This window comes from Mycteria americana, chromosome 1 (assembly GCF_035582795.1).
Source record: "Mycteria americana isolate JAX WOST 10 ecotype Jacksonville Zoo and Gardens chromosome 1, USCA_MyAme_1.0, whole genome shotgun sequence".
NCBI lineage: Eukaryota > Metazoa > Chordata > Aves > Ciconiiformes > Ciconiidae > Mycteria > Mycteria americana.
Window position 1 is genome coordinate 192,543,082 of NC_134365.1, and position 22,316 is coordinate 192,565,397.

General features: G+C 43.9%; 1 protein-coding gene across 1 annotated transcript in view; it reads left to right on the forward strand.

Annotated features, from left to right (window-relative positions):
* The window catches only part of FAM124A (family with sequence similarity 124 member A), a 41,737-nt gene extending 21,067 nt beyond the window's left edge, over positions 1–20,670 (forward strand). Inside the window, exons 3-4 of the mRNA XM_075497959.1 lie at positions 7,010–7,749; positions 19,867–20,670. Coding sequence (XP_075354074.1) covers positions 7,010–7,749; positions 19,867–20,670 — 1,544 coding nt within the window. The remainder of the gene's footprint in view (positions 1–7,009; positions 7,750–19,866) is intronic.
* The last annotated feature ends 1,646 nt before the right edge of the window (positions 20,671–22,316 follow it).

A 22,316-nucleotide genomic window follows, 5' to 3' on the forward strand; every position in this document is an offset into this window, starting at 1 on the left:
AGCCTCTGCTTTGACATGCCTACAGGCTCCATAAAGCCTAGGGAGAACACACAGACACAGCAAGAAGGTGGCTGTAGTGTCAGGGACATGGGATTACACAGCCAGAAACACAATGTGGCACTCCTGCCCCTTTCTTTTTAGCCTGTTTTTGAAGGGAAGCATGATGTGCACATGTGCCATCTTTCTTCACAGAGACACTAACTTCCCACAGGTTTCATCGGAACCGGATGAAAGGCAGTGGGACAAACTTTTGTCTCCGTGGAGAAAAAAGGCTCTAATGTGAGTTTAGGTTGCCTCTTCTCCTAACCTACAGCTGGACAGTCAGCCCCCAGGCAACACACACATACCTTTATACCAAGTGTGGTAGGGGACCTTTATACCCTACCTACCTACCTTTATACCCTACCTACCTTTATGCCCTACCTACCTACCTTTATACCAGGTAGGTAGGGGACAAGTGAGAAAGCTGCAGTACTGTGAATGAGGACATGAGGGAAATAGGGACTGAGAGTATATCTGTGACCTACGAGTCCCTGACTCTTTGCCTTGCTATGAGCAGTCATCAGCCTGACTAAAGGAGTCAAAGAAGTTGGGTTTGGAGGATGTAATGGAAGACATGACAATCGCATAGTTCAAGAGCATTTCTTCCATAACTCTCGTCACAAAAGCTCGTCTCGTTTGTTGACAAAGTGGTACAGCAAGATAAGATACTACAACAAGAATGATCTTCAAGATAAGCATGTAGGCCCACAAACTTTCCCTCCAATTTTAGTTGCATAGCTGAGGCACCCAAGATGGAAGTGGAGTTACTTGGTTCCCACTACACTTGTGGGCAGTGGAGAGTAATGGGCCTTATCTGAGGTTTGATTCTGTCTCTCACCACGGACTAAAAAAGGAGCCCAGGACAGCCAGCCTCCTGCTGGAGGGACATCTGTCAGGTACCTAACCTTCCATGGGGGGACTCTGGGCCACAATGGTTGTGTTTCCTATGAAGAAGATGAGGGTCATATGGTTCTGAAGGCAAGCCGAGATGGTGATCTTGGCACTATAGACCATATGACTGCAAACAGGAGAACGACTGTCAGGGTGCAGTTGCATGATCAGCTTAAGATGTGTAGCTACACAAGTACCCAGGCCAACGTAAGCGAGTGGGCAGGAGTGCGTGGAGAGGTGAAGGATGTGAGATGGCGTGAGATGGCCCCTTTCAGCTGCAGCTGGAGTTGATCAGGAAAGGTTATCCTTAGGCAGGGCGGGGGAATGTAGCTGGTGGGGGAGGGATGAGAACTCACCTGGGACTGTAGCACAGTGGGGAGTTTCAGCAATTGCTGCACCATCTAACAGCAAAGGTACCACATGATGAGATCTGCCATTGCCTTCGCTTGAGCATGCAGGGCCTCTGTGGGCATTAAGTATCACTTTTTGATAAGGTTCATTCCTGCAGGGTTGGCTGCATGCTGTACACTAAGGGCAATGACACTTTGTAAGACTCTTCATATTAATGTACCAGAGAAAGCTTTTTATCTCCATCAGGCAGATAACGGGCTTAATTTTCCAGCTTTATTTTTGCTCAATACTTCTTTTTTTGTTGTTCTACAGCAACTGGATAACAGCCCAGAGAGCCTATATCATGTGCTCATCTGGAGGAGCAGATTGACCATTTTGCCATGCTTGTCAGTATGCTGGTCTGCTGTGCATTGTCTATACTACCTTAGTGTGGCTGGAGGAGTGAGCGTCCTGGCACCATTATCTCCTTTAGAGAACATTCAACTGCAGCTCCGCAGGAAAATGCTGCTCTGATGGGAGCGTGAAAGAGATTTCTCCTCTTGTCGCTGTGCTGTGCGGAATATCCCCTTTCTTATTGCTTCTGAACATCCTTCATGAGTTTGAGGTGGTGTGCAAAGCAGGGCATGCTGAGAAGTACATTATCCTGCAGCCCTGCATTTGTCAGATGCTATTAAACAGCAGGGAAAGAGAATGGAGGAGCTGGTGAATCTGTCACATCCTGCTTGTTCAAAAGATTATTGATGCTGCATAATTCATCAAAGCGTGACCTAGCAGTGGGTTCTGCTGCCAGAGGTGGCCGGTAACCGCTTCCGTTGCAGCTGCCCATAAAGTGATGCTCCTTGTTTATGAAAATAGCCTCTCTCTTTGTGTCTGCCCATGAGCCTTTCAGTTAATACACCTAAAATGGTCAGTCTTGCCTTGGACTCAGATAAAATGTGAAGGTCCTGTTCAGTGAGAAATGCTACCATTGTGACATTTCTTTGTGTTTTGGAATGGGTTCGAAATAGGGAAATATTGACATTTTCTGTGCAACAGAAATCCCGGGAAGTTTCAATTAGGAAATATTATAGTGCTTTTTTTCTGACATTATTTATACAGTGATTATTGGTTTTTACAGTCCCATAGTTGAAATAATGAAGTGAAATAATGAAGTACTGCTCGATGGGCATTGCAATTCAGAAGCTTGGCGCATTCACTCTGACCCTCTCCCATTGCCTGACTTACATCTCCTGTAGTGCATCATGCAATTTGGTCAGAATGAAATGTGAAATCTTACTGCTTGATGCAGTGATGAAGGAATCTAGTCTGTACGGTGTAAGAGAGGTTCAGGCATTGGTTCCCATGAAGCAGCATGCTGCAGCGGGAAAATGGAAGTTCGTGTTCTAGTGTTCAGATACTCAATGCAATATTGCGGGTCAGCTAAAAAAAATATTTATGTCAAGTATTTATAGGTTGAATACTTCCTCTGAGTTTCCTGGATAGAAGATTGAAAATGTAGGTGGCTAGAAAATTGAAAGTGTCTGCCACAGTTTGGAAATGCCCTTTCCCATGCACAAACTGGGGCCAGGATCCAGTCTGCCTAAAATCTCTTTGCCATAGACTCCATCCTAGCTCACATACTCACCAGGTTTGCCTAACCCTGCAGGTAACTCTTCATTAAATATCTCCTGGTGAGTCTGAGAGGTCTTTAGGTCCTTATCTTGATTCACCAACGTAGGGTTAGGAGAGATTTCAGGGAGACAGGTACTTACCTCCTTCCTAAGCTCTGCTATGGGCTGGTTTCAGGCAGTCAGTGGATTTCCAGCCAAGTCCACTGGAGAAGCCTGGAAAATCAGATGTCATCAAGACTGCTGAAAATGGTGACTTCTCCTGAAATAGTAAAGTGGTTGGAGCACTGCCCTGAGAAGGGACGGGTCTTCATGCAGGGCAGCTCCAGGGGGAATGCAACCTGGGCCTCTCACAGCGTAAAAGAGGGACCAGACTGCCAGGTCGTGGCCAGATAACCCAGTAACCGTTCTGCTGGAGCCACGTGTGCAAGAGTCCTGGGGCCAAAAAGCAAATGCAAGGAGACTTCTCTAACCTAGGGCTATTCAGGTGGCGTGGGAGAAAACTCTGCTCATTTCTTCTAGGGACATTTTGCCTCTTGTGTGGTTTAATGTAAAATGCATACATACTCCAGGCAGAAGGAGCTGTAGCTCCAGTTCCCCGTACCTCCGGGTGAGCCTAACTACGTTAGGTGAGCCTAAATTGATCGCCACTGTTGTCATAGCCGTCCCGCTGGGCACCTCTGGCCAGGGGAGGGCTGGGCAGCTCTGGATGCCAAGAGGGTTGTCCTCTGCAGGTGCCCCTGTTCCCTACAGCGTGGGGGGGGGGGGGAGGAAAGGAAATAGGAAGGCAAGATCATCCTCCGCAGGTTTTTCAGAGGCAGCAGCCTCTCTCCACGCGCTCAGCAGGGGACGTGGGCAACGGGGCTAGACAGGCAGGTACCTGTCCTGTCTGTCCCCAAGACAAGGCAGCTTGAATATCAGTGAAGTCGTAGAGAAATGAGGCAGCTGGCACAGCCAGACTTGGCAGCACCCACTGCTTTCTGTCAGATTGTCTTTCTGATGAAAAGATCCTGGTTTCTGGGCAGGGAATGGAGGGGAGGAAGAACCAAAGGGCAAGACTGCTGTTCTGCTTTGCAGGACTTTCTTTTTTCTCCACTCAGCAATATTGCATTAGCAACAAAATAAAAATAATATGTAGAGAAGGACCCGTCCAAAGCTCCATCATAAAATATCAGGCCACCTTCAGCTCCCAGCTTTAGGCCATCAAGTGTGACAGCCGCGCAGCATTTGGGCTGACTGTTTGCTTTAACCTCTCATGGGTGGTTAATACTACCTAACAGAGGAGTAAAAAGTTTAGAATTGTAAAATACTCTTTCAATCCTGGTAGTAATTACCTCTTAGCAATGTTAGTGCTTTGCCAACTCAGAGAGAACTAATCCCCTTCTGTCATAGGAAAGAAAAAAACGTAATAGCTGTGAGAACTGTGGAGCTTATTTTCAAATAGATGCCTCAGCATTTTGATATTTTCTGTGGGATTAACTAGTAACACAGGAAGGCTAATACATATGCAGAGCTTTCATTTGCTTCTGTGACAATTTGCCAGGGGCAAATTGAACTGTGTCATGAGAAATAGTGTCGCTTCCCCCCTTTCCTTGTCAGTTGAAGCAAAAAGACTTGTTGGTAACATAGAAACAATTTCCAGCTTATCATCAGTTCAGGGGAAGTTTCTCTTAGCTCCTTGCCTCATATTTCTGCTTTTCTTATGTTTCTCTCTTACCAAAACAGAAAGGGCTGCCATTTTGTAAGCACAGAAGCCCCATAATGAAAGGTGTAAAAGCGTTGCAGTAAAAGCATCTTTGCCAACATAAAATAGATACTGAAGCTCTTCCTGTACTGATTTGTTACACTTTTCTCCCTTCAGCATAGTTGCTTCTAGCTCAAAAAAAAGATGATTTGCTCTGCTGTACGTATAACCCTGGCTCCCGATGATGGCTTTGTGCTGTGCTTTGGTGGTCTTCTGAGGCTGGCTCTGCGAGCATCTGGTGCTGATGGGCACGGGCAGCGATGGCTGCAGAATACTAATGCTGGGGCTGCCTCCCCCAAGGCTCCACTTTTGAAAAATGCTTTAGCCATTCAGTGTCCATGCACCACGCTGAGCAACAGGAGGGCAGAAAAGCCATGCTCAGGGATTTTTTTTTCAATGCAGAGCAAGAAGCCGACAGGAACGATGGCTCTTTGCTTCACATTGTTGCGCCCAGGCTTCTTTCAGAGCTGCAGTCATTTATATGCATAAATATCAAGCCTGTCACTTGTTGCAGGCTTTGATAGCATTTGTGTAACAAAGGAAACGGAGGGAGAAAAGAACTGAACATCTTCTATTCCGGTCTTAGAAAATGAATGACTGCATAGCTGTGGCGATTACTTTCTTTCTGGTTTTATTAGATCGCTGTCCTCTGCAATTTGTTTTCCTTCCTGTCCTGCTGTCCCATCTAAAGGACCATGCGAGGACCTCCCCCCACACCCCTTTTGTCTTTCTCCCACACTGTGACTATCCACAGGGGATATCTCAAAGAATTACCTACCGGTAACAATTGCCCCAGCAAAGCCTCTTGCCATATACTGAGACAGATTTTTTTTTTGCTTCAATTTTTTTCTTCCACTAACCATCTGACAAAGTCACTCCGTATCACCCATTTCATGCAGAGATATGAGAACTCTGCTGTAATTGCATTTTTTATTATTTACTCGATTTTTCTATATCTCCCCTAGGCAAAATGCATGCTTGCTATTTGCTCTGCATACCATATCTTTCTGCAGCTTCTAAATTGAGGCTGATGGTATGTTTACAGGTCATCTCTGGAAAGCTGTGTAGTTGCGTCTAGCTTTTCTCTGGGTCTTGCCGCTATTCTGTATTGAAAGACAACTAAAATACGCTACTTGTATAATACTGCTTTTCCATTAAAGCAATTGCTGAATTATCACAGGAATGTTATTCTGATGCCAGGAGGGAGGAGGGAGAGGTTCGTACTGATTGCCAAGAGGAGGGGAAACAGCCTGTGAGACAATCCCCCTATTAAATGTGGTCTGCGCAATGAAAAGCTTGGGAAGCCTTTCTACATTCACACATTTAGGCTTTGTGCCCAGGCTCGGGGTCTCAGACATGGAAGTGGTTTCAGAACACCACACGGCAAAAATATCCAGATTACCTGGGTAATTTATTAAACTGTCTTGGATCTCCAGTCACATGCATCTCTATCGGCATGCAACTCCAGCAGAACAAAGCGACAATTTCTCCCCTGCCCTCCAACCAGCCATTGCTCTGCTTCTGAGCTATCAAAGAGCTTTCAGGGACAACAACAGATAGAGCCCCTGTGAACATTTCCAAGGCTAACTAGAGGTTTCTTTTTTCCCCTTAGTAAGTGTAATTTTTTGTGCTTCCTGCTTTTACCAGTCCTCCCTAATCTTATAAAAACCTTGAAGCAGTAGTATTATAGTCTTGATGGTCTGAAGATATAAACAGTGCAGGATTTGTAGGGACAAGTAATATCTTTTCCTGAAGAAGGACCTGTGTGCCTGAAGGCTTGTCTGTTTTTTTTTCCCAACTGTATCAGTTGGTCTAATAAAAGATATTACATCTCCCTACAAACTTTGCCTTACTTATTAAAACAGTTGCCTCCAGGACACAGAACACTCTTAACTGGGTGGAAAACTCCAACATCAAGGTGATAGAGCGGAGTTCAGTGGTGTGATTTCCATGCCCTGAGCCAACTGGCACAAATTAAAACAAGGTGGGATGAACAGTGTCCACCCTGATCATTCTGCACATCATTAGTGTCCCTTTCACCCCCACTCTATGTCAGTATTTTTGTCTTTCCTACCTCTCAGCTGTATGGGGCAGCTCTTTTCTAACACAGAAATGCACATTGGGTAACGTCTTTTGGATGCTACCTCTGTAGAAACAGCAACTCTTATGGTATGCTTGATGAAACTTCTCTGTCTTCTGATTATTTTTTGGTTTCTATGTCTCTGTACATTATTTTTAGTTTACTGCAGGTGAGCTTGAGAGAGATGAAAGAAAAGCTCAGTGTGACTGAGTAGACTTTCTCCTCTAAAGATCACCTAAATGTTGACAACTTGGTTACAAATCTTAAAGGATATTTTTCTTTTTATACTCTCAGGTGAACTCTCTGTGGAAGGCATACAAGACCCATTCCTTGTTAGTGTACATATTATCACAGACCCAGGTGAATCCAAGACTCTTCAGAAAGCCATCGATAAGCTTCTAGCCTGGATCCATCCGGACCTCCAGCTGTTTCGAGTCTCAGAAAGACGAGTGCCCAAGAAGCGCAGGAAGCCAGGTAAGGCTGGTGTTTCTCAGCCAGCCCTTGCCATCATTCTGTTTCTGCAGGAGGAATACGGAGAAGAACCGATCTTGCAGCTCCATGAAACCTTTCAGCGGCCACCTTGGCATTACCACCACACAGAGCAAGTGCATGGGAAGTTCCTCCCTTACATGCCATGCAGCCAGGACTTTTACACTTTGGCTCCAGAGACTCCTCTGTGGGCCATTCGCCCAGTGCACTACGGGAAAGAAATTATCCGCTTCACTATATACTGCAGGAATGAAAACTTCGTTGACATTTTGAAATTGTACGAGTTAATACTGAAAAGACCAGTATGTCAGAAAAAAGCGGACTTTTGTGTTTTCCCTGTCTATTCTAACATGGAAATAGACATTCAGTTTTCTTTAAAAAAACTTCCGAAAGGCCAGATGCCAATACCGACAGAGTCAGCGGTGCTGGAGTTCAGAGTAAAAGATGTGGGGCAGCTTGTGCCTCTCTTGCCCAACCCTTGCAGCCCCATCAGTGAAGGCAGGTGGCAGACAGAAGACCATGATGGAAATAGGATCCTTTTGCAGGTAAGTTCAGTACACAGGGAAAGAGAAGCACATTTATTGGGTTTGTGCAGGAAAGCTTAACCTGCAATGGCAGCCAGAAGAGGAGGCTTTTTTTTTTTTGCTCTATCCTAGGAGAAAGAGCCAGGACAGTACCGCTAAAGAACGAACTTGAAACCCCTTGCCGTGTGTGTAACTAATCAGGAAAGCAGTGGATAATACTATCCAGATATCAGTCAACCTCAGTTTATGCAAAGAGTGATGTGAGATGAGGTAGCTGTTTAAAAGAATGAGGAGAGAAGGAATTATGAGCCCAAGTGGAGAAATGATGGCTGATGGGTGTAGTTTTATAAGAAATATGGGCACAGAACTGACAGGGGTTTATAAAATAGCTCTCAGTTATGAGATTTTTATGGAAGACAAGCAGAATTCCTGATAGTACTCATTATTTTCTAGCATCACAGTGTGACAAACTGCATCTCTCTTTTGCACAGTGATTATGAGGATGGGGAGAGAGGTGGTGAAGGAAAAGAAATGCACCCTGAAGAGCAGCCTAAGAGAGACATTCCCACAGACTCTCTTTTTGAACTAATCTCAAGTGCTCGTAACCAAGTCCTGAGAGTTTATTTGTTAGGACATCTGTAGGCACCATATCTGGGCAATGTATCAGCACGCTCTGCTTCACTACACCGCATCCGAGGGAGATAAAGGGGATAACAAGCAGCAAGCTTTTAATAGCTGCCTGCCCTGCAAAGGGGGTATCTGTGGCAATCCAGAGCCAGGTTTATGTGCATTCCTGCACCGCAGAGGTATTTATTGCTGCTTAGCATTCGAATCAAGGAGCACAGACCCTCACCTTTGGAAGGCTGTTCAGATTTTGAAGAAGAGTATTTTTTTTTTAGAGTGAATTGCATTCATGAAGCTTGTCAAATTGCCCAACCTTGTTTCTGTGGAAGAGGCATTGTGGGTGCCATCCTTCCACTGTACGGACCTCCCAGCGTGCAGAGAGGTGTGTACACCCCCCTGCAGCACAGTGCCTCTGGGTTTGTAGCTCCTAGGTGGGAAAATCCAGGCACACGAGGCATCTGTGCTCTGGTGAGTCACATCCAGGTGGTGGTGAAACCTTTCGATGCCGTTTTGCAGATGCCGCCCACAGAGGCACCCCATGCCAGAGCTGAACAGCACGCGTGTAGGACTCAGGAGGCAATTCAGCTTCCCTGCCCATCTGCCAAGGCAGTCACCAATTTGTCAGGGTTACTGCTTGCACTGTAGGCATATCTGTGTTAGCCTGAGATAACTTGTAAACTTAAGCTTAGAAGAAACTAACTTACATCACGAAACTTTTACACGGAAACCACACTCACCTACGTCCCCTTTTCCCTTTTCTTTTTCAGGGGGTTTCTGCTATGTGATAAAACTTTGGTTTATGGGATCTTGCACTGGTTTCAAGTAAATTGAAGGGAAGGGTTAAAAAAACAACAGGGCTTCTAAAGAAGGCTTTCAATTTCAAACCAGCAAATTTTCAGAAATAGCAGGTGCCAGGCAGTACAGAGGTAAAGTGAGACTTGCCAAACAGCAGGCTGAGGTAAACCCTGCAAAGAAAATCAGAATAAGATTTTAGCCGTATGCACCAAAATAGAAGAGCAAAAGCCTGCTAAGCGTGGCCTCCAAGTGCAATTAATTTTCATTTCTGTTTTCAGTGAGGATGATGATGCTGAACGGGAGGGCAAACTGGCAAATGGGAATGAAGTTACAGAAATGGAAATTATCCCATTGGAAGTGTGGTGAAGCAAAAGAAGTTTAATGGGTGCAAAATGGGGGGAAAACAACGACTTTGGATCTAACTTACGTGACTGTAAAGTCATGAAGACTAGGTCCTGGTATACAGGTTTTAAACAAGTCTGTACAATCAGAAGTGGAGCTCTATAACTAAACCAAAGGGAAAATGTCCTGTTTGTACTCAGATGACTACAAGCCACCAGTGCAACACAGCCATGAAAAGAAAAGTGCAGTCTCTGGTGTATACTAGAGTTAGTATCCCCTAAGGAGCGTGGGAAGTGTTTGTGCCATTGCACAAGGTCCCACGGACCTCAGCTGTCTTCAGCCCTGGGCTCCAGAAAGGTGACTTGAGAGAGGTGTGGGTAGAGGGAAGGGCTCTCACCCCGTGCAGAGGAATGGAGAGACTGTCTTACAAATGGAAACTGGAAGAGTCGGATCATCTGAGCCTAGCCAAAGTAAGTCTGAAGGGAGCTCTGACTGTGCTTGGAAAAGATACCAGAAGGTAAACGGCAGGAATGGGGAAAGGCTGAAAGAGACCAAATGACTCTTCTGGCACAGGAACACAAAACTGTCGATAAATAGATTTAAGTTGGCAGTTGTACATATTGATGGCCAGCTACATAACAGCCACCTAGCAGCTGCAAACAGGTTAATACCCTGATTCCAGACAGGATGGTCCGTTAAGGAAAAGGGATTATATGGTGGAGCATAGGTTATAGGAAATACCAGATGTGGTGATCCATGGACTCCTTATATTCTTTTCACTCATTCTAAGTTCAAAACAATTACAGTATCTACCTTTTAAAGTAACAGGACTACCTTTTGACTTCTCATGGAGTGCTGCTATTAACAATGTTATCGATGCCACAGCGTTGGTAATAACTTTCACTTCTTCCCAGTTATATGAACCCAAACAATGACCTAGTATTTTTCAGCCTGTACATCAGTTGATACTTAGTAATCATCAGAATATTTTTATTTATTTCATATGGGTACTGCACCTTTTTACAGATTAAAATTGCCAATTATACCCCAAATGGTAGATTAACATCCCTATTAAACTACATGCAGTGTTCAATGTTTGAAGTTTGAATACACCTCCCTGATTAGACTAACAAGATGTGACCTCTGTGTTTTTCTTGGTGTGCTTACAGGGACTTGGATACTTGCCAGCCAGATTGATCCATGTTCTTAACCCATTTTGCAAATGCAATTACCAAGGGGCTTAGATAAAGTCAGTGCAAGAGAAAACGAAGTTATTCATGGGCAGGATAAGTCTGTTTAATACCACAGAAACTATTCCTTCATTTGCAAGGAAGCCCTTCAAAATTATTTTGTCACAGTAGCTTTTCCACAAGTTATCTCCAAGGGTGCAGCTATATACCAGCTGAGGCAAAGGGTAAAGCTTCAGTTGGCTTTAGCAGGAGCAAGGCTTAAGAGCGTGTTTGCATCCTGCGGGAAGACACCCACACTGCTTCACCAGTGCTAAACCCAGAAGCAGGAGCTCTGGGGAGCTCTTGTCAGAGCAGTGGGAAGAATATGTAAATAACGTAGCTAAGAATATACCGTATACTGTTTTACTGAATATACTGCCAGTTTTATAGGTCTTGCCCAAATTCCTGGCTGCCTCTGGGCATAATCCACACAGAGACAGCTGAAGTGCTGATGAACTTGCACTCCTGGCACTGCAACGTGGGAAGCAGGAATAACTGTTTGGGACTGGCTTGGCCATGCATGTTTGGGAAGCAGGGATAGTAAGCAGAGAGAAGAAAGTGCATAGATGGCTTCTTTAAATTATGAGAATGTCTTTGGACAGGGTAGGAAAGGTAAAATAACATTTTCGCAGAATTTCCTAGCTACTCTGCATGGGGGGGAGGGACACGCAGACATACTTGGGAGGAAGGTGGGCAACAGCAAATTATTATAAATAAAATACTCACCTGGGTAGTGAGTCAGCACTTAAGCATAAGACCTGCTGCCATTTTACATGCCAAAGGGTACCTGAGCCACCCAGAAGAGGTGTCCTGGCAGATTAGACTCAGGACCTACAGGAGGGCTGTGCCTTCCTGGAATGCCAGGCAGGCACCCTAGGAGGTACCAGAATGGACCAAACACCTATGTTCAGGCACCTGATTCACCCTGTAATAACCAATTTCTTGCTGGCACTCCTCCCCCTCCACCATCTTCAGCACCAAGAAGCAAACAACGTTGCCAGAAAGCCAAGGCAAATAAAAATCTCAAGAAATGTGTGGTTTGTTACCAGTCTATGCTAATCCTGCCTGAAACAAGGTAGTCAGATCTGGCATTGTAAGGCTTTTATGCCAGTTATTGTGCTAATGAACCTGTACTGTTTATGGGGTGGCTATTTTCTGCCTAGCGTTGCTCTGTAGAGCAGCCTTGAAATAACAGTGCAAGTGTTACCTGATCACAGCTTTTAGTTCGATGGATTTTTTTGGCTGATTTGCTGAGTTGATCAGCCAATGTTCTTCTTACCTGTACCAGACAACCGTAACCTTGAGTTCGGAAGTGGTATAATCATATTTAGGAAACATGATTTATTACCTGAGGCTTTGGTTCTGAGAAAAGATTGCTTGTGGACCCAACCATTAAGAATGATTAACCTGCTGCTGTGCTACCTGCAAGCTCAGGTCTCTGCTACCTTGGAGATTTCTCCATTGCTTGGTGTACAAAATGAGTACTCTAGATCTATGGTCAGGCAGTAGTCATCCCCTAATGGTTTCATGAGGTCAGCTGCAGTCATTTATGTACAAGATCAGTATGTTACTGTTGAATACATCCTTGGAGTTGCCAGAAGGCAATCTGGGCGTGCAGATATCTGCCAGCTCCATGCATAAAGGCATTCTGTGCTAGGCATTTGCAGTGCAAAATGCCTGAAGACAGGAAGCAGCATGAAGGTTACATGCCTACATGGACATCAGCAAATATGTTATACAGAAAAAAGAACCAAAAGCTTATAGCTGAAAACCTCTTTGTTTATTCAGTGTATTATATACAGGTGTCTGTGAGACTCACGAACTCATCTCTTCATCCCCTTTTATCTGGGGCCATGAGGAGAACAAAAGTGCCTTTATTTCCCTCAGCTTATTTAAAACATGTATGTATCTGCATGAAAAGTGTGGTAGTCAAACCTCACACTCAGGATAGCTGAACACAGAAATCGGGGAGAGAGATTTTTCCATGGTGCACAACTGACCCAGTGTGTTTTAGGGAGCAGAGACAGTGCTGGAGACTGGCCCTAAGTGAAGCAAGGACCTGGGACAAGAGGGCTCAGACGATGCAGAAAATACCCTGTCTTAGATATATGGGCAGCAAGGGTGGGTATTACTGAGCTGCTGAGGTCAAAATAATTACAAGATCTGTGGTTAGGACAAAGCTTTTCCTTTTCCTCTCCCAGCCCAAACTGACACTAAAAGAAACGTTTTCCTCTCCTCTGCAGCACGAGGAATGGTTTGCCTCTCAAGCTTATCTTGGCCAAGGAGAGGCAAATCTTGGAGGCTCAGGGTCCACTTCTGTTTCTGTTGAGAGGTTTAGGACACAGATCAGTGTGGTCATGGTTGCATTTACTTCAGCTGACCCACCAAACCCTTCCAGACCTCACCTGGCTCTGCATTTCCTCTCTCCAACACAAAGCAGTGTTCCTTCTCCTTCCCGTACTTTCCAGTTTGGGTGCCTTGATGGTCATCCAGCATTCGTACGATCTTGATAAAACATGTAAATAGTCTGGGAGCATTAGTCAATCTACTACCATTTTAAGGGCCTTGGGATTTGTGGCACTTCTGTCTTACGCCCCTGCCTGAAGCATACAGCAATTTAGTGTCCTGAAAACTGAAATGCTTTCGTCTGCCTAAGGTGTCAGCAGGCTCAGTAAAGAAGTGGCGTAATGATTTGTAAAACAATGAACACAAGGTCAGACTGGATGATATAATGTACCCCTGTAGTCTTCAATGCAGTTAAATCATCTCATCCCTGTTACTCAAAGCATTACCAACTACAAAGTCTGGGAAATAAAGGAAAGAAAGTGCAGTCCCACTGCTGCAGTCTTGAGTCACTACAGTTAAGTACAAGCAGAAGAGAGAAAGATGAGCAAGTAAACGAGGAAGCAGAGAAGGTGAAAAGGAAAGACAAAAACAGGCAGAGAGAGGGCACTTTTGCAGAGAACCGTTTGGTCTGCAAGAACGAAAATGGAGGTGAAAAAAGAGCTTCAAGCTTGCTTGAATTAATAGTGCAGATAGAGCAGATCTGAACACAAAGAGGAAGAAAGGCAAGAAAAGCATCAAGGACGAGCAAGGGTGTATACAGGGCTCCTTTACAAAAATTACTTTTAGTTTCTGTTGAAACTGGTGAAAAAGACAGGCTTTTGGAGTAAAAATTGACTCAGTCAAGGGAGGTGCCTTAAGCTGATTTAATTAACCTGTAAGTCTAATACTAGCCTCCTGGTTTTAAAAATCTTCTGCTGTTTTTCCTTTCCTTTTAGTGCCATAGTTGTTTGGTTCTTCTTAGCGCTAATGGTTGGTTTTGGGGGGGACACAGCCAATCAGTCACTAACTCAAATAGGAGGAGATTTTTTAATTGTTTTTCTTCATCCTAAGGTACTTTCTCTCTGTCTTTTCCATTAGTGCAGTTATGTTTCATGGCATAGTAAGATCTCTGATGACATCCAGCAAAAACTCTTGAGAGTGAATGTATTTAGCATTACAAGACACCCACCTGTTCTAGTTTTGTAAACACAGTATGTGCCACTTCTCAAATATGTTCAATTTTAAATCAAATTTGTGCATTTTGCCTTTTGATATGCTGCCCTTCTGAATACATTTTGCCTTTCAAGTAAGACTTACTATGGTGATACTGAGGACTAACCTCTGCCCCTTCTTCTTGTGTGGATTTTTTTTCCCCCTCTGATCAATCCCACTGGTTTTAATACAACTAAACAAACACCGTCACACTCCTGTTGAGCAAGGCAGGCAAAATCTGGGCTCGAGATGGTGATGTCGTTGCCGTGCTGGCTGTTTGGCTGGGTTCTGACCTCAGCGGAGCCTTGCTGGTGGTGCTTAATACAGATAATATGTAATGAGATCACTATCTGCTTTCTTAAAAAGCAGATAACTTAAAATAGACTGCAGGAGCACTTGTGGATTTTGTGTGTCAGGTATAGCCAGCCCAAGCGAAGTCAAAAGTGCATTTTTGCAAGGTTCACCCCAAATTGTTTATGGCGTTCCCGGATATTTGTCATGAAATTCTTCTGCGGCCCATTGTAATACACAAAGGCTCTAAATCCCTCCAGGCTTCACAAAGATTTGTGCAGAGATTATAAATGAGCAGCAGATTAGCGCCAGATGAAAAAATCTGTTCTGTTAGAGAGCTAATCTCAGTCAGTTTAGTCAATGGCCGGGTTTGTTGTGTGTCTTTGTGGCGAGGTCTGACGGATCTCTCTCCTGTGTTTGGAATTTCAGTCAAAGTCAACGTGTCGGTTTGGATCGAGTCTTTGTCCTCTCAGATGGCTGACCCCCTCTCCAGCATCCCTGCCGCGCTTGCGCCTGATGCAGGCAGCGTGGCTGTACCAGGCAGGGCTCTGCCGGGCTGCAGCCAGGTAACAGGCAACACAGAAAGCAAGCTGTGAGAAGGCTGAAGATAAGGACTTAAAAAAGAAAAGAATTCAGAAAAATTAAAGCAGATGCAATGGCTTCCAAAGCCAAGGGAAGAACTGGGGAGGAGGGAGAAGGCTGTTCTGCGGAAAAGAGTAGCTGCATGTGCATCACGCTGTCCTCAAGGCACAAAAATAGGTCTTGCTGTTTTCAGCATCCCATGGCCAGAAGGGCAGTGGAAGATCAGCATCTCCCGCTTGCTTGTCGTGGTTTCTCCTGAGAGCAGTCATACATGGAAATCCTGTTTGAACCTTGCGGGACCATCAGGCGCTGTAAGGAGCGATCACGTGCACTCAGAGGCTGCATGCAGCTCTCCCTGTGCCGTGCCAGGGTGGTACGAGGGAGCACAGTCAACGGCCTTGGCGCAGGACGAGGAGCTAGTTTTGCCTGACCTTTAATCCTGGCTAAATCGTCGAATCCTCAGTGCGATCTCTGACAAGCTACAGAATGTAGATATAGAAAAGTCTTATTAGTCCACATAATCCAGTTCTCTACAATATAGGATTAGCCTGTAATCTTTATTCACTAGTATTTCATGAGGTGGAGGTTCTGACACTCTACCTGTAGTGCAGTCGTGCAGTCCAATATTCTCACAGTCGGGACAGTTTTCAGTTATGTTTCTTTAAGATGAAGGTATTAAAAAAATCTCCCCCTATTATTTCCCCTTTCTGCCCATATCATGAAGAGCAGCATTGGAAAATAGGTCTTCTAAATCATAACACATCTAAACAAAAAAGGATCGAGGTAAACAATTCTTCCTATAAACAGAGCTGTTCAGAAATAAGCTGTGTTAGTGATGTCTCTTGGCCTGCCCTGCAGGCAGCCGTCCTAAGGGCAGGCTGTACTTGTCCCCTTCTCCTCGCCCATCCACCATTACCTCCTGCCAGGCCAACTGGGCTTGACCAGGAGCTGTGCCCCAGTAGGAGGAATAACAGCAAATACTTCGGATGAAAGGAAATGCTCTTATCTGTCCACTGGAATGTTCAAAGAGCTAGGAAAAAAGCTAAAAATAACAAAACCTTAAAAGTAGTATCTTACCTAAAGTAGATTTTTTTGTTAGTGTAAGTATGTTACAGTTAGGCCAGGTACTTAAAGCTGTTTGGCTGCACAGGGCAGGTTGCCCCTTCCAAGTGCTCCCACCTAGAAGCGCATTTCCCCTTTCCTTTGAGTCTCTACTTTTTATCTGCATTTTGGTAAGAAAGTTCCTACATGAGAGCCCCTGGGGTTTCTAGCAGGGGTGTTTCATCTCACCTCATCCATTTATACTGGCGTTGCCCTCTGCTCCACAGGCTCATGGCGAGCCTCGGGTAGGCGATGCCTCGGGTAAGCATCCTTTTGAGTCCTAGTAATTTGGCTGCACCTGTAGTCATTGTGTTGCGTATCTACAATCCAAAACTAACACAAGCTGATTTAAACTCCAGGGTTTGTAAATGTTAGAAAGAGCTCAAACCAGCTATTCTTGTGTCTGTGCTTTATTCTCAAAATGCTTAAGACTTTACCTGTATTAATAAATTAAACGTGCCCAGGAACATTCCCAGGCACTGAAATCCCTGACATGGAGTGGCCCATGCATGTGCTTGTGGGCCAGGCAGGATACAGCAGGTACCGACAATTACACAGCTGAATCAGACCCAGTATCTCTCACCAGTGGTGACCTGAGAGACCAAATTAAATTACTTTTTCTTTGGAACATGTGTCAAAAGTTATGTCAGTAAATAAGAATAACAAATTATTACCATCGTCTAAACGCGCGAGACTTTTACTAGTGTGCAAAATAGCTCTTCTATACACCAAAGGAAAATGAACACATGGGATTTATCTCTGCAGGATTTGGTTCGGCTCCAGATTGTAGACACGTAAAACTGGTGTCTAACTGCAGGTATTTTTGTGTGAGCTACAGTCTGTTTTCTCACTGTAGTCGATGGATATATACTCAGTGCAGTCCAAGGACCTAGAGAGCAATTCAGCTAACCAGATACAGGCATTTCCTTTAGGGAAAACTGAATTGCTCTCCAGACTCCATTGGCTGTATTAACTAGACAACTAAATCCTACCTGGCATGTCTGTGGGCTCTGCCTTATATATAGATATATAGACAGATGGTATGGTCTGTGCAAGATAAGGCGAGGCTTTCATACTGCCCACAGAACTTTCTCCAGTGCAAGTGTCAGATCTGTCCCCAGAAGCCTTGTGTTTTCAGGTACAGTTTTGTCCGAGTTGTTACCAGTGCTTGTGGTCCCAAGGGCTTCCTTACCTTTTCACAAAAGAGAAGGCTGCGCTTGCTTGGATCCTTGGTTTCTTTGGATGCTTGATCTGCCAAATTATCAATTAAGTCTACAAAACCACCAGAATATAGCATAAAAACTAGCCATGGTCAGGCAATCCACCATCTTCTCTCTGAGAGGTAGGAGCAGTGTTCTGGAGGTGCTCCTGTTGATTCAGCAAGCGCGGTGCTTGAGTCCATGTTGTGTAACTAATATCAGAGCTACCGAACAGAAAAAAAATAGTGCCTTTGGTTAGTGCAAACAGCAATATAATGAGGAGTGTTTTCTTGAAAAAACTCATCAAAAGAGTGCGGTGATTTGGTTGTATACTTTCAACGTGTCATATTGTTGTTGCTGGGTTATCCAGAAATGTTTGGTTAAGAAACAGCTAGTATTTTCTCATGGACACAAGCCTTTTATCTTGCTGAGTAATTTTTTAAACAAATTAGCTCACCTATTGCATAAATAAAATAATGTTGCGTGTAGAGGTCTAAAGTGATTTCTGGTTAATGTTTTGTTGATAATTTGACTTATTTTATTTGACTCTCTTGTACTCAATTTCTTATCAGTTAATGAAACTGCTACACTACTGTGGTTAATTTACTCATTAATTCATTTAATTTTTTATGGCATTAAGGAAAACAGCTTATTATATTATACAGAAATAGGTTATGAATTAACATACCTCATTACATATACATTGGTGTCTATATAGATATTCATTTACAACGCCTAAGTGAACTCCTATGGTTTGGCTGTCCTATAAATCACCTCTAGCTAGATGATCACAAATGAGCAAAACATTTTTTGCAGATGTGAAAATCCTTTTTTGCCTATAAAATCAATGCAATAAAAAACAGAGGATGGTTATGACAGATCTGGGTCACTAAGACAATGTGATGTGCACTAGCAAGATGTTAGAAGCAGCAATGTATGGAGTTCTTTTAAAGACAGCGGATACAAAGGACCTCCTTGGTTGCCAGGTCTCATCGCTTTCTGTCATGTCATATAATCTCTTTGGTAAAATGATCAAGCTCCATCTTTAGCCATTATTTACCCCAGAAGACTATTCTACTTCTGTTGTGATCAGAAACCTTTTATTAGTTTGTGATTCAGGTTTTTTAATGGATAGTTCATATTTTTTTTTTCCTTGTGGCTGCATCTTTTTCAGTTTGAATTTATTCTTTTTCACATAGGCATGATTTGAGTCAAGTGCAGCATTCTGGGTGAGGCCATAGCAGTGTTGTACACGGTGCATTAATACTTTTTTAACTCACTCTAGACTGCCCAGAATCACGTTTGTTACAGCCTTGTCACTTTAACAGCACATAGTGGCCAAGATACCTATTACTTTCTCCTCTGTTGTTTCCAACTGACAAGTCCCATAGCTGAGATTAATGTTTATACTCAAGGGTATGATCTCGCACTTTGTCCCACTGTCCCTTTTGGGACAGAAATCTAGCATTGTGTATTATGTGAGAAATTCCAGTAAGAAGAATTTAAATTAAACTTTTTAAAATGCGAACTTCTAAAGCCTTACTGAGATAAGTGGGATGATGAAAAACCTTATGATTGCTCAGACACTAGGGGCTCAATTCAGTTCCCCACACATCAGTGTCTAATCCCATAGGAAGGCCACCTGGCCTCCAGCAGCTTCTTGAGAAGAACATTGGCTCCCCATTTGTCACAGCTGCTGTGCAAATGCTCGAGTATCTGGCAGGTAGACAACTGAATCCTGCCCTAGGGATGAGATTCAGGTCCAGATTCGGATCATAACCATCAGGTTAGGTCTTCAGTCTAGGTGTCTACAAGCAAATTAGGTGTCCAAAGCTGTCCTTAAAGTCATTAGGAGCTAGATAATAGAGCAAGTGGGTTCTGGGGTGCACTGTTAAACTAACCAGATGTGAAAGAGAAAATGTGAAAGAGTTGAAAGAAGTAGTAAATTCCCATTGAGACAACAGAGAATGAGGTTGCTTGCTAAAGGCTTTTTGATGTTTCAGAGGAAAAAATAAAAACATTTGCACCACAGTAAAGAAGAAATGAGAAATAATAATGACGGTAACATACATACATCTCCCATTTCTTCATTTTTGTTCTTTAGCTGTTCACTAAGGCAGTAACGTTGGAAGACAGAATATGAATGAATCTGAACAAGTCAATAGTAAGTGAGAATTTCAAGCTAGTGTAATTCAGCCCACAAGGCAGGGCTCCTCTACCATTTATTCTTGTTGTCTTCAAGGCTCCTTATGTAAATATTTGGGATTTTGGCAGGGTGCTTTCTCTTTGTTACTGAAGTGAAACATTTGCTGCAAGCATACTGAATGAAGTCTGCTTCGTAATTATTTGCAGTAACAACTCAGCAACGGAGACTTACGGTTGTAAGACTGCCAATTCTGTATTAATGTGATCTTCTTTTCTCCCTCTCCTGGCTGCAGCAAGCACGCAGTTGGTGTAGGAAGTCTGCAAAGCAGAACAAGCAACCATATCCATCTGTGTCAACAGATTCCCACTTCACCACTCTGCCAGCCTTTCTTCCTCAGAGCCACCGATCTGTCCCTGAACAACCAAAAGAAATGGGTCAAAACAAGGTACATCACACAAACGGCCTTGGTCATCATCTTGGTTTCTCCCAGCAGGACCTGAGACACAGTGATGGAGGAGACTTCACACGCAGATCCAGCAGTGCCTCCAGCATTTCATGGTCATTTCAACGAAGCAAGTCTCTGTTCTGCTTGCCCACAGTGAACTCCTCCTCAGCCTCAGAGACTTTTCATTTCAGTGAACCATTTCAGTTTTTAAATACTGGGTCACCTGCAACCAGGTTAAAAACATGGAGATGCAGCCCCAGGCTTAACATTGATGATTTGGAGGGTGCCCAGGAGACTGATGTAGACACAGGGATGAAGCTGTCCTTCTCAGACCTGTCTGTGGTCTCTGCATATTCTGCCCTTAATGGATTTTGCAGTGACTTGGAAGCCTCTCTTCCCCCACAGAAGCAAACCGTCAGTAAGACTAAACGGGCAGCCACCAGTGGAAGGCCTGTATCAGCTATGTGCAATACCTTTGAGTCAGTTGATGGTTCACTGCCTTCTCTCTCTGACTGGTCTTCCAGCTCATTCACGTCAGCATCTCTATCCAAGCAGCCCAAACAGTCCTCGAGAGCAGCTCCTTGTTCTCTGGATGATCGTAGTAGTGTTTGCCCAGCTTCACCAGCTAATGAAGAAGAATTTTACATCTGAGATTTCTCTGTCTTATACCTTCCAGGGCAAATGTGTTCTACTTGTGAATGACAGCAGTGGGCCCACCTTGAGCTTGCAGAAGGTTCCTCACTGAGGAGAACGTGACGCAGCAGACCATGAAGAAAGCATTCGGATCCCTCAGTTGGGTGTCCCCAAACTATGTACAATAAAGCAGTCTGAGCTTGTACCCTGTACATTTGTGCTGGAGGGGATGCTTGTCTACAGCAGTGCAAGGTGGATGGTTTCTGTGACTGACCCTTGGACTGGTGGTGAAGGAAATGCCAGAAGAGGCACACAATAATCCAGTTTTCTTTGGCAGAACTGAAGAGTAATTTGTGACACCAAACTGCTTTAACTTTTCTGAGAAATTCCCTTAACTCAGGAAAGATGGGAGGAGAAAGGGGTCTTGTTCCCCTTTCGCAAGTTCCAAAGGCAGCTCTAAGCACAGCAGGTCCCAGTAACACGTCTCCAGTAGAGTCAGGCAAGACGTTTTCTGTGAGGACACATACAGTTCCTTCTAACTTCTGAGAGCTGGCAGTGCTGAGATGGGAAGGAGCTTCACTCCTTCCCCAGGGAAGAGGAAGCTCCGCTCTATCTGTTACTTTGACAGTCCAGGATGCAGAAAGTGCCAAAAGGGAAATCTGTTCAATAGAACATGTTCAACTCATCCCCTCAAAAAGCCCATCCTTCCCAGTTGGAAGGAAGCCATCTGGGCTGTTGTTTGACCCACTCGTGTAGACAGTGGTAAACCCAAGTAAACCATGTTTGCTACTTCTAACTCAGGCAATACGGAGCTTTCCTTTTTGGAATACAAAACAAGGAAGATAACCCAGCATTTTTATATATTCCTACACCACTAGTCCCAAATATATGGCAGCTCCCTATTTTTTAAGGGGCTGTTATTTTTCTGTTAAAAATAATTAATGCAGAAACTTATTCTTCATATTTCCAGTGCACGCATACTTCTTTCTGAGTAAAACATATTTCTTCTCAAATACCTCTCTCCAAAGGGAGAACAAGGGAAATTTTACTGGCTTTTCAAGTGATGTTTTTAAAATATGCATTCTCGATAACCTGTTTTGCTCCAATTCATTTGGTATTTAAAAAAAAAGTAAGTAAAAAGCTGTTAATATGACAGCTAAGTACCTTCACCAGGATTTAAGTTGTATATACAGATTGCATCATGCATGTTCTGAAAAGTTACATTTTTGGCAGAGAAGTGGCGCTGATTGCAGCTCTGGTCTAGCCAGTGAGAAAATGACCATGTTAAAAGGTGTATGTATAATGCTGTATGTAACATATATACAGGTACAGATGCTGAAGACCTACCATGATGGCATTGTGGTGGATGGAATAAAAACACATTTGTGGAGAATGTTTGCTATATTACCAGGTAGTTTTACTCAGAAGAATTGCTGCTTTGAAAAAAACAAACAAACAAACAAGCAAAAAGTGCGCACACATACTCTAAATAATATTTACAAAAAGTGGAACAGCTCCCCTGGCCCATTTAAGTAAATGCACAGATTGTACAGACAATCCTGGAAGAAAGCCTGTGGGAAATAAAGTACAGGTTTATAGGGGAGGAGGGGGGATTGCATTAAACCTGCACCCCCAATCCAGAAGAGGCCAGAGGGATAGTCATG